The sequence below is a fragment of the Lathamus discolor genome, chromosome 2, assembly GCF_037157495.1.
Source record: "Lathamus discolor isolate bLatDis1 chromosome 2, bLatDis1.hap1, whole genome shotgun sequence".
Lineage (NCBI taxonomy): Eukaryota > Metazoa > Chordata > Aves > Psittaciformes > Psittacidae > Lathamus > Lathamus discolor.
In genome coordinates, this window is record NC_088885.1 from 87,529,851 (window position 1) to 87,543,359 (window position 13,509).

General features: G+C 37.8%; 1 protein-coding gene across 5 annotated transcripts in view; it reads right to left on the reverse strand.

Annotated features, from left to right (window-relative positions):
• The window catches only part of TENT4A (terminal nucleotidyltransferase 4A), a 58,535-nt gene that overhangs the window by 27,503 nt on the left and 17,523 nt on the right, over positions 1-13,509 (reverse strand). For all 5 annotated transcript variants that reach the window (XM_065667670.1, XM_065667669.1, XM_065667668.1 and 2 more), the window contains exons 4-8: positions 12,583-12,703; positions 11,486-11,593; positions 10,641-10,769; positions 9,372-9,585; positions 2,714-2,840 (exon numbers count right to left, since the gene is read on the reverse strand). In XM_065667670.1, coding sequence (XP_065523742.1) covers positions 2,714-2,840; positions 9,372-9,585; positions 10,641-10,769; positions 11,486-11,593; positions 12,583-12,703 — 699 coding nt within the window. The remainder of the gene's footprint in view (positions 1-2,713; positions 2,841-9,371; positions 9,586-10,640; positions 10,770-11,485; positions 11,594-12,582; positions 12,704-13,509) is intronic.

The following is a 13,509-nucleotide window of genomic DNA, read 5'->3' on the forward strand; positions in this document are numbered from 1 at the left end:
GACCTACGGTCATCAAATGGTACAATACTATTCTCTGCATCTTCCCCAAATGTGAACTTCTAAAATCTACTGAACTATTTACCAACCTCTTCTGAGCTGATCTTGAAGGAGGATGGCTGAGATAGGCTGGAGACGAAACAGTGTTAAGGAAATTTCTGTAGCTGTAAGAACTACCTTCAGGACTCAGCTACCTGCTGTTTCCATAAAGACAGAAGACAGCTTTGAAACCCCATTACATTCCAGATATCATATTTGGAAGCTTGAATGAAGATGCTGTTAAGAGTGATTTGAATCTATCCTTTACAATTCTGTGGGACTTGCTACTACAGAACATGAGCAAGAATAAGGCCTATGCTGAAGGACCAAAATCTGACTCTTTTCTACACTGGGAATATAAGAATCAGCAGCTAGCTAGAAAACCTTAATTTAGGCTTGTGCTCCTTTGAGTTGGACCAGCCCTGAAAAAGAGAGGCAACAATGATCACCTAGAAAGATTTGAAATCTACTGAGACTGTTATCTACAAAACAGAATTCTGTATACAAAAATTCTCCCTGGAAAGAGCCAATATGAATTCAAACCTATGAGGCAGTTCACAAACAAGCCATTCCACTTAGGGGAAAGCTAGCCCCAATTACGACAGAACTGAATAAACTCAAGGCAGCCTGGGGAGTTCAGCCTACTGCAAGTTCCTAGCCTTTCAAGTGCTCTTTGCTTGGTCTCCGTTGATCCTTTTAGTAGAATGTCATACAGCTAGTCACAGCTTTTAAAGGGAGACCATTGTTTACACTTTAACCTCTCACTAACAAGCCTAGAAAGGGAAAAAAAATGGATCAGGACAAAGGGCTTCTGGATGGCTAAGGCTACTTAAGTCAGGCCACCAGAAAAGTCTTTATAAAGACCCTGGAACATTCTGCCTAACAGGCAGAAAAAGGATCTGAAATACACCTGGATCACCAAAGCACATGAAATAACGACCGACACTGATCATGGACTGCTGTTGAAGTTCTACAACAAACTTGCTATCAAACAGCTCATCATCCACCTACAGGTCCCTTGGCATTGACAAGACTGATGCTGGGGGAACTACTTGCGCACAGGACTTTGTTGAATGCTGTTCCTCTTGTCACACTTGTTCCCCTTTTGTGGGGAGACACAGAATAGCAGCCACTGGCATGATGAGTTCCAAGACGTAGACACCACTGGCACAGACAGCCCAGAAGTGGCTGACAGGTCAGATGTACAACACCTGAACACTATTGCTGGGACTTCTTCCTAGGTTTGAAGTCGTGACAAAATTCAAACATTTTCCTAAATACAGGAAGAAGTGTACAAGTCATCAACATGTGCACTTCACATCTGAGGCTTCCATTAAATGCATTTTACAAATATACTTTTTGATGTCTGTAATAAACACAAGTATCTCATAAGAGGATAACTATATCATTTGGAGAACCACAGAGAGGTTAATGAAGGCCAGGACCCAAGACACAAGCAAAACTTCAGGAATCCTTAAGTTGTCCTATCTATACTTCTGTATGAAAGAAGTTTCATTCAGTACCAAGAATTGTCATCAAGTACACATTTAACAGATATACCTTCTATCTGTCTTAAAACAGCAGTCTCAAATGTGTGTAACACTATGTATAACTCTATCACTATCACAGGCACAAGTGCAATTTCAATCTCTGTGAATTTAATAACACAGAAAACTTGGAGATTCACGGGCACTATTAGAATACTGCCAGTTTTAAATCCACAAGTGAAAGACTGAATCCACTTTGTGGTAAACCTACTATAGGAGAACTATTTTGCCTTCCAATAACATTAATGCCCTGGAAGTTAACAGCTTGACTAGACCTTGGAATTGTATCTAGATGGTTTATGTGACTTGTTACATCCATCCCTCTCTGCAATTAGCTGGGGAGCTCAAAGCCATTGGGATTCTAGGGAAATCTCAGGAAAGAGAGATCCTCTGATCTAGTCGAAGTTTGTACTGAGAGCTAGTGTAACAGATGCTAGAGCAGATGGAATGCAAACACAACATGGCTGACACACCTTCATTTTCTTTCTCCTCCTCCTTTCAAAAAAAGGAGGACTTGCAAATGTCAAGAGCTGAGACAGTACTAGCTGTACAGTGTTTCTATGAAAGACATTAAGAACTGCATTAAAAACAGCATGCTTACAAGTACGCTACTTTTAATGGCCATTCTGACATTATGGCCAAACTGAACTGATGCTTTTCCAAGCTTAATTACATATTGAGCCTTTTAAAACAGCTTATGGGAGCACGTATTAAAGAACAAGAGAAAACTTCTAACCTTCTCTACTTTCGTGTCTAAACAAGGAATCTGACCACACACATTCCTTTCTGCCATAGTACAGACATTCATCATTCCCAACATTAAACCAGCAGACCTTATTTTGAAACACTTTCAGCAGAACATTTGAAGAAAGACCAATTATCTTCCAGATCCCTTCCACACTAAGAGAACCTCACATTAGACACATCTTGGGTTTTGTCAGCCTGTCTTAATTTCAGTGCTGCACACTGAGGTACTACACCACTCTTACACCCCTGGGCAGCCTGAATTCCTGGGCAGATTTCAATACAGCCACAGTTAAAGAATAACAATATTACTTTTACTGATTTAGACCCAAACATTCCTAATTGATTATACAGACAAATGGATATTCAAAAAGTGGACTAATTACCTCTCAGAATCTCTATTTGGATATGATCTTGCAAGTGGTGATACTGCATGGCTAAGAACAATGTAGGCATAATCAAAAACTTGTTTCACTTGCATGGCACCGTAAGAACTTCTGCCAACGTCGTTTCCTGAAATAATGTGACAGTCATTAGATAATCTTTTTTTTTAATATCAGTAACCAAAACAATTATTCATACTTACAGCTCAGAAACCTTAACAATACAGCTTAACTCTGTTTAAAATGGTTAGCCCATCCTACTCGCGTGAGGAACAACTAAACGTGCCTGTCTCAATAAAAGAAGCTAACCTTATGAATGACACTTAATATTATGCATTCAATTTACCACTTTCAAAATACCAGTGTACCAGTGCCTGAAAGAAAAAGAAAATACAGACCAGCTTAAAGTTCTTAGAGCTGTCTTTTAAGAGGGAAGCTACCAAGTTTAAAGCATTATGTGTCACTTACCAGTAGAGTTTCTGCAGGCCAAATTCAGCTTAAAATTCCACTTGTGCAACCACATTATCTTCATATGGCCAGGTACACTTACATCACCAACCCCCACTTAACCTTATCAAAACTAGATTGATAAACCAGCTCACAGAGATTATTTAGCTCCACAGGATAAACCAGTTTGTCAAATCTATCATAGAGGGCTCCAGAAGTTAATATGAAATTGTACTTTGATCAAATTAGTGGCACTTCTTGTTTGCCCCTCTTTAAGCATGAATGACATTTATAGCAGAACTCCTTCCAAATTCAGTGTCATGTGTGAGGAACTCCAGAATTTAACAACATGCCAAAGATTCTATATCAGTGACAATGTACAAGCATCAGTCTCCCATTTGACACCCAGAAAGATCTTGCTATTTCTAGCAAGAAGAAACATTTGGGTTTTTTTTTTCTGTAGATATATTTGGCACCAGACACCAGAGGTTCACTGTCACCATTCAATTTAAGAAACAGGAAGAAAACTTCCTTCAAACTGCATATATAGAATACAGACTAGATCTTGAGTGGGTAGAAAGCCGCTTACAGTAAAAGGTTCCCTTATTCGAGCATCATTTAGAATGATGTTTGAAATGCTGTAAGAATACTGAAAAGGAATGAACCACTGAACATGTTTACTTAAAGTTTGAAAATCAGATCAGAGTCCATGAACACAGTTTAACGAAAAATCTGCTTCGACAGTTGGTAAGTAAAAGACAGACTCTATCCTTCACAGGACCAAATCCAATGAGGCTGAATTTGACTTTAGAGGAACCCTTCACTTGCTGAAGTATCTTCTCCAGAAAGCCATTATAGATAAATGTACTGAGGTCTGCCATCCAGGGGAAAAATAAAATAGCCTTGGCTATACTACTTGAGAATACATCTTAGTCCTTCAAGATTCCCCAACCATAATGCCACTTTAATAGAAAAGCATAATCAAAAGAGGACAGGGAAAATCAGAGCACTTGAGGAACACAACTTCTTCAGTAATTTATAAGGTAAAATTAAAACTTATCAGGAAGTATTTCCTGTTTACTGAAATAACTATCTTGTTCTGAATGCACTGCTGCAGTAGCCAGTGGTCACTAAGCTCAAAATTACAAAAGGCTTTCTAAGTGGCATATTTGTAATTGGACTGTCCTGAAGTAGAAGACAATGGGGGCCTAGGACAGCAAATCTAGGAAGAAACACATTGTAGTTAAATCCAGAGCTATGCTACAAAGCAGCAGATGGCTTCACAAATGACTTTGTCCAAAGGCAGCCGAATAGAGACCAAGGTATTGCAGCGGCCAAGAAATTAGAACACAAAAATGTTAATGGGAAAAACAATTATTAATTCAGTACAGGTTTTCCAGGGTCAGGATGCATTGTTGTGTCCTACAACAATGCCACCTGCCACATAATGATATGCTAAACATACACGGAAGACAGAACTAAATTGAGAAGCAATACAGGCATGGAATATATAGAAGTGGTTAAACACACACAATTGCACATACCATTAAATTCAAGTCCATCTAAAGCTGGACTCAATGATCTTAAGGGTCTTTTTCCAACCTAAATGATTCTATAAATTCATATAACAGGAATTCAAGAATACATAACCAATCAAATTATGTTAGTTTAGTCTAATCTGGTGACAAGGCAGCTATATTTGCTAGGCATCTTGCATGGTATTACACCAAATTGAAGACATTGCTGCTACAAATTGTCAGATACTCCTTTCATCAGTTGTTGCCACCTCCACTGTCATGCCAGCAAAAGAAATCATAAGCCTTCCCTAATCCACTTACAGCAAACTCAGCCAGTTTAGTTTAAACCACCAACGAAGTTGTGTATGAGTCTTGACTGAAGCAGATTTGAGAACAGAGGCAGGATAGCTCATGCCATAGCATGCCCAGGTTTCCAGATTGCCTCATTCTGCACCTGTAATTAGTTCATAAAAATATCTGAATAAACATCTCTTATTCAGTTACACAATCTGCAGAGCTTCTGACTTGTTTTGCAGCTGAAAAGCAGATACAGAAGCCAGAGCTACTATGCGGACTACTGTGAACTGTACCAGCCATGTCTGTACAAAGATGCCCCTACTCAATCCAGAAAGCAACAGACTGGAAGAAGCCAGACGGCCACATATTTGCATTTGCTGCCCTGAATAGATTTTCTTCTGAGAAATCCTTCTCATTAGTAGATCGCATCTTACATACCTGAGCATCCTTCTTTTGACACAGTCTACAGACCAATTAGTTAAAGCACATAACCCAAACGCTCTCATTCTTAAAACGAAAATAAAATCATTCAGACCTCATTATCTGATACATCAGTAGGTAACAACAGTGTGTGATTTCATGTATAATTCAATCCTCATTCTTCCATACAAAGTCTTCATTCCTAAAGGAGCATGTCTAAGATTTCTATCGCTCACTATCAGTATTACCACCCTGTCAGGCAGCCTTCAATTACCTGAAGCAGTTTTAAGAATGTGGCCTGAAAAGGTAAAGGTAAGACTATGAGCTAGTATTGAAGCAGATCCCTTTATGTTAAGATATTATCTAGTAAATACCTCTTGCAACATTCAGCATTAAAGGGGCTCTTTCAGACACTAATGCATTTGTGTATGTTAATAAATATATTTTATATACACATATTTGTAGGTTCTAATGATAAATACCAGATATTGAAAAGCTACAATGAATAACTTTAGGCAGCCACTAAGGCTAGATCAGATAATCCCAACAGTTGTTGCCAATCTCAAATCTAATTCCTTCCTGTATTTATGAGCTATCAAAACATAAAGCAAGCAACATGAAGCATAATCAGTGTTGCAAATTAGTCTCTTTTCAAAGAAAAGACACTGAATTTAAGGTTTAGAACTTTTGTGCATGCCCATAGTTCAAAAAGAAGAACAACCTTTCTCATGAAGGGAGCAGGTGGAACTGGTAAGGAAGTGGTAAACTGCGGTTTAGTTACTCTTGCCATTTCCAATCTGAACCAAGATCAAATTCATTCCTGTTCTGAGCATAAGAAATGACTCGAGGACCTGATAATGATCTGATTCACCAATGCTTATTATAAAATAATAAGCTTCCCTAACAATCTGCTCAATAAAGGCCAAGTTTGTTTTACAACCGCAGATTAAAAATATGTCACCTGCAACCAGAGTCATGCGTTCCAAGACATGATGCTGCAAGACCAACTCTGCATAAACCCCTTCTAGGATGGTATTATCTACCCTGCTCCAACATGTTCTTGTTAACATATTTCTGAGTGTCTGGCTTTACAGTTCTCTAAATGAATGCTCTCACTTTTTATACATCAAAGAAAAGATAACTACCAAGATAAACTGAAATTATGTCAGCTAAAAGATGTTTACAGAAACTCCCTTCTTTGGATGATGACAAGGGAGATTTTCCTCTCATTACCCTGTCCTAGGACTCTAAACGCAAGATGAAGAATGTTAGGCTATCTATGAAGATCAAGAGATCAAGTATAAACCACCACTTAAAAACGCATCACAAACTAGATTAGCCTGACATCCCAAATCCGGGTTTCAGCACACTTCCCACTTTAAGTGTAGACTCCCAACATCTTTGTTGAAATATTGGTTCCCAAATCACCCTAATTAGTCTTTGAGAATTTCAGAGGAAACTCTACAGCACCCAGGAGAATCTGAGAAAACCCCACTATGACCAAAACAACAACACAACAGACTGATGCCTGCTCCTTCCAAATCTAGGAACTAACAGAAGGTACTGAGCAGGTAGAATTGAAGTACCATATCCTTCTGATGACATCATTTATCTGTTAGCCAGACATCACCTTTTCACACAAAGAAAATGCATTTCCTCCAACTTAAAGAACTAATCCTACTGAACTTAATCCTGTCCCCTAAAAGAATATCTAAAGCTATTCTTACAAGTTATATCTTTCAGCATCCTACTGCTGAACTAGTACATACACTCACAGAGGGAATTTTACACTACTTGGATAATCTTGAGACATTGATTTTTTTATTTTCAACCCTATACTTTTTTTGGCTGATGCCTGGATTAAGGAGTCATCTTTCAAAGTCTTCTTCCAAGCAGCTGTGATGAGGGTAAAGAAGGACAGCAAAAAAATAGATTTAAAACTTTTGCATACAGTGCAAAAAGGTTTGAAGGGAAAAATTTTACAGAATCTTACACACACTTTAATTAAGAAACATCTGTGTCCACTCTTTAAAAAAATACTTGTTCCCACCTCCTCCACAGTAGGCACTGACCCTTAGACACTGAGTGGGTCTGACCACAGGATAATCAAGTAGAGATGACTACCTGTCACCTGTGCAAAGACCTGAAGCAACAAAAAGCTTTTGTACTGGGACACAAGCAGTAATAGAACTAAACTAATTAGCAGAATTCTAGACATTATCTACATACACTTGACAGGTACTTCTAGATACTGTAGGAATATGCGATTAAGTCTAGACCTGAGGAGGCTGTATTCCTCTGATTCAAAGAGCCATCCTATACGTTCTATGTAATTTTCCTCTTAGTTCCATAAGGGAAGTTCTGAAGCTCTGTGGTAGCTGCCAGGAAATATCCCTATGGGGCACAGTGGTCAAATAATATCAAACTATTGTCAGTTTTCGTTGCCTTGCCAAAACTTTCTATCCTGTAAAAATTACATTATCTCAGCCCATATAACCTCATCTAAAATTTAACTCTTATCCGCTCTTTGATTGATAGATGTCTTCTAAACTACAGTTCTTTGCTTCTGCAAGATTTATGCTAGGATCAGTTCAGAGACCATACTGGATTTATAACTTTTTTTCTTCTCTGAAGAGTCTAAGAGAAGTAAAAATTCCAAAGCGCTATTAGCGGTGATTAAAACGTTGTGCAGCATATGTAATTTCTTCTCTTTTAGTCCTCAGCAGATAGGAAGGAACAGAACTGGAGGAAAGTAAATGTTTCTGACTATAAAGAAATGCAGCCCATGCTGCTATTCACATAGATCTGCTGGCAAGCTACTGAAGGAAATCTCAACACCACAATGAAAGTTCTACAAATGCTATCCCATGCCTGGTCAAGTGAAAGAGTCATGATGGACACAAACACATGGCTATCAACATATCAGAGATGTGGTTAGGCAAATGAATACCTTAGCTTGAATCCTGTTCTACAGAACTATGAGCACTCAGCCTATTGAATATTTATAGAAAGGTGCCAGACTTCAGCTCCTGATCCATGGTATTTGCTTTAAAAGTGCTGTACATAAGCAGTCTACCCACAAGATGTGACAGTATGGAGTTTGAGTGCCAATTACATTCTAGAAATACTGATGCTGAAGTCCAAATTAACTGAAAACTGACTTGTTAAAAAGCTGTTTTGAAATTTCAGTTACTTGTGACAGTCTAAATAGAATCCAAACTGAGTACTATAACATTGGACATGTTTTTTTTCAGGAGCTCAGCCAGAGTTAATCTTGATTACTTTGAAGATTACCAAATGAAAACCAGATCTTAAAGAAAAAAAATTAAGTTACTTTCAAAAGTACATGCAACTGTAACTGGCATTCCCTGAAGGTCCCTGTGCAGCACAGAAGTCAGTTATGCAATCCACTCTCCACACCAACACCGTAAGAAAAAGCTGGTCCCTTGCTACACACATTCATGGATATACACACATGTTTCAGTGCAGTCTTTACTGCACCACACTGCAGGTCACTTACCTCATCTGGGGCATTTCTTTCCCACATGTTATAATTTATCTGAAGTATGGCACCACAGACTGTGGGCAGAAAAAGCTACACCCTATATTCTCATTCTTTCATAAAAAACAACAAAGTCGTTCCTACTAGCAAACCCCCTTCTAGGATTTCCTGAACATCTTTCTTTCACTACCCCTCAGAACTGCTTAGAGAATCTTAGTATACACTCAACAGTTCTGAATCTCCAGTGCATTATGTAGCTGCACTGTTTGAATGCAATCCAATCTACTCTGGCAATGAATCTTGGGAGACTTCAGGTCCTTCCTTAGCCCATCTTCACAACTTTACCTCGACATCAGCAACAGTGTCTTCTCTGTGCAGGTTCTTAACTCACTGGCACACTTTAGGGACTTTAACACAAGCTGAGAGAGCACAATTTGAGCCAAAGCTCCAGAATATTGCAAGAAGTGTACAATCTTACCAGGCAGGAGAGGATCTTCAATACACAGCATGGATGGTCTGTATCCATTAGTCATGACTTTCATTATTTCTTCTTTGGCAATATAGGCACCTCCATTTTTTATTCTAATACCAGTTTTCAAGTAGTTAAAATTCCTTCCATAGAGTTCAAAAAATTCTATCAGAAGCATTCCAAGGTTTTCATCAGCTCTTCTGGCATCAATTCTTGGATGCAGCTGTGACAGAGCAGTTGTTAATTATTAAAAATTAATGCTTTTCAGACCACAACACAGTGCAATAAAAAGCTCTCATTTAAACAGCTGAGTATAAATGCTTTACACAAGGCCTGAACTGAGTCACTAATTCAAGTACTTAAACTACCAAGAGGGGGCAGCACTTCAGCAATACCGGGAAGCCAAAGAACTCTTTCCCTCCTCTTCCAGCTTTTTGAGGCTTAGTAAATCCTTTTCCCTAAGCCAAAAGCAATAAAGTACTGCAAACTACATTACAGCTTAATTAGTAACAGAGTAATGCCTGCTTCTTCCCAGAAAACCCATCATCAATGTTTTCAAAAGTAGTGTGGGGCTCTATTTACCCTAACCAAAATACAATTTTTACCTCAACCTCCCCATATTATATATTGTAAGTAAAAATTATAATAATATTTCAATTAATCATTAACAGCAGCCGAATATGTAGGTTTTTCCATTATCACAGCATGAGAGATACTAACATTGTACCTCATCATACACAAATCTTACTGTCACAAAAATATACTAGATGTTATATCTCATTAGCTATTTCATTAGTTACCTACAATATTTGTCAGTATGTCAAAACCAAACCAACATATAATTAAAAACAACTTGACTTATTTCAGAATTTTAATAAACACTGAAATCAACTACTCTACACAATCAGCCTACGAAGCAACTTAAACCGTATCCTGGCAGAGTTATAAAACGCCAGTAATGATTCAGGCACCAGAATAGGTTGCCCAGGAGAGCAGCATAATCCAAATCACAGGTGCTAATATAAAACGTAATGCACAGCCTCTGTACTTTTCTGCAAGGCTCCTGCTGCTGCTTCAGTTCACTTCTCTTCACACACAGTTAACAGATGTTCTCAGAGGTTTGAGAAGCAGTCCATAGGAGCTGCAAATGAACAAATACCTAGAACCGTAACAGTAAAGCTGTGCATTGCTAGGGGAGTCTAAAGAATCAGCACCATAACAGGACATAAGTACATACACAAAAATATTTTAAAGTACACAAACAAGGAACAGACTTACCTGCAGGAAACTAATTGCCATTAAAATTAGGCTGTAAGAGCTAATTCCACCCGTAAAAACTTCATTCAAGTCCCTCTGAAGGAGGAACTGTTTTAATACTAAAATCAAGTAAGGCAGCAAAGAATATTTCTGCAAAGCAAAGTAAGTCTTATCAATGACAGTGTCAACTTTCTGAAACAAAGAACAAACTACACAATCTCAACACAGTAAGATTCATCTTCCAATACAAAAATGTTATTCAGTGGTGTGCTATAAAGTGTTTCCACGGGAAGAACTGAAACGTGCCTTTATTTAGTCTAAAAACAGAAAGCTAGATTTCAACTCTTATTTGATCAAACAGCTTACTTATCAAATTTATACCCACCCCCAAACAGGAAGACTTTCATATCCTTCTTTGAATGCCAGTGTCACCCATTATAGTCACAGCTTTCTATCTAAACCATACTTTTACTGCAGAGCATGAAAAGTAAACTTGCTTTTAGTGTGGGTAACTGCAGACAAATTGATTTTAAGTATGTAACGACAGAAGAATAATCAAGCATCATAAATTCAAGGTAAACAAGATTTCAGACTTGCAAAGTTTAGTCCCTATCTGCAGATCTAGGCATGACTGTGTAAGTCCCTTCAGTGTATAGGTTTATCCACACAAACACCTAGCACTCAAAGGCAACACTGAATAGACACCAGCAGAAAATGAATTAAAATATCCATGTTAAATTAGTGTTAATGATTATAGCCTTCAGTACTCAACTTTCAAAAGTCTATCTAAGCCGTATCGAGAAAGTTTAGCTGAGCATCTAGCACATCTTTGGCAAGCAGTACAACATTCATTACACAGCTGATACCTTCATGTATTCCTTGATAAATCGAGCTGCCTTCACACCAGTTTCTACATTAAAACTGATGTCAACTTTCACTTCTGTCTCCTGGTCAGTAAGTTTTATTATTGGTACCTGAAAAGATTAAAATAAGGTTTTATGAATACCCAGAAATGCAACACTGGTGCTATTCTCCAGCTTATTCACTTAAGACACAAGGACACTATCAGTCCAAATGAATACAACAATCAAGCTAAGAAAATATGGTTTTGAGAAAAAGATAATAATCCTAACATAACTGAAAAGCAAATGCTTTTTAGTGAGGTGATTAAAAACACAGGCATGTAGGTTCACATTAACTTCTCTCATCACTCATGTACTTCCCCATAATTATTACATATCTGTCTCCATAGCTGCAATGTCAGTGTTTTGTGAGACAACTAAATTTATTTAATTTAATGACTCACTGTAGGAGGCATTCTACACTCATAACCTGTGGAAACTGCATTCATCTGACCCAGCACTGCACCATTCACTTGCTAAACTGATAGAAGACTATCCTAGCAGACAAAAATAAAGCACTGTCTGTTGGTTTAATCAAGCTGCACTGGTTCACTGCAGAGTCAAACCAAAGCCAAACCGGATAGAAGCAAAGCAGGAATAGCAATATTTCCTCTTTTTGCAGCAATGAATTATTATGGAGCTACCAGTACTGTAGTTCAGTCTCAGTCTCACACCACCACCACCTTGAGTGCAGTTATGCTACAGAATTATCTTCAGTCATAGCCTAAACATCAGCTGATAACATCTATTTTAAATCAAGCTTCTTGCATTTTTAAATCTGAAATGGAAACAAAAAAAAAAAACCCAAAAAAACCCAGAAAAACCAACCCAACAAAACCTGAAAGAAGCACAGCACCATTTCACAGCAACTGCAGAGGTATGGCCTTCCAGCAAATACAGTACCACTGCACACTATTGTTAAGCACAAATTCTACTAAAAGAGCAAAATATTGTGCTTAAGACACTATAATTTGCTTCATGAATTAAAAACACTATTTATCATCAACATCTTAAGGGGTCTAAAAACTCTTCAGTTCAGTATTCCAAAGACTATCACTTACCGTAGCTTTATCAAGTACTTTAATGGAATACGGCTCAGCCACATTGTGTTTTCTTAGTGCTTGCTCCAACAGCTGTAAAGGTGGCCGTTCCCATTTCCCAAAAACAACTAGATCGATATCACTAGACAAAAAGAATACAACATGAGATCCATTAAGTCTAAAACATAATAATAATAAAAAAAAAGGGGGGGACTCTATGTCTTACAAGTACTCTAGGGTGACCATTTTGCAATTTTTAATCTAGATTCCCAATAAGCTGCTTTTAGGAATGCTAAAGAAATGGCCTAATGTGCTTTAAGACCCAAAGCAGTATTCTAGTTTCTTGCTTCCAGTTCTCTGCCGAGTTCTTTATCCTCCTTTTCCTTTTATCTTCTCTCCTCCTTCCCCTCTTGACTTCCACAGCCCAATCCCATCCTTCATGCCAATGTTGATGGGCACATTAATAATCCAAACAATTTTTAGTGATTGCTATTCATAAAAGTGAAATACCCAGTGCTTTCCTAAGCAAAATTTTAATTGATATGAAGACAACATAGTCTTTAAGACACAGCTATACATCGACCAACTGAACCATTATTTGATACAAAATACTGAATTAAGACATTTTAGACATTTTATTCTCAAAAATATGGGAAAACAGCTGTGATGACTCTTAACTTTGCAAAGTAACTCTGTGGTGACAGTCAGTAATTCACCTTATTTAACAAAACACAATCTTTACATAGGAAACACCGAACATCTGATTTCACTGTATTTTGAAAACAAAGACTAATCCCAGACACAAGGAAGTAAAGGTAATTCACCAAAGAGTCAGTAAGTATCTAGAGAAGTACAATGATATAGCAAATACTTAAATCTATGTTAGAAAACTCTTCCCCTTGTAACATGGGACATTAGCTAAAAAATTTACTGGAAGTTTGACAGGTC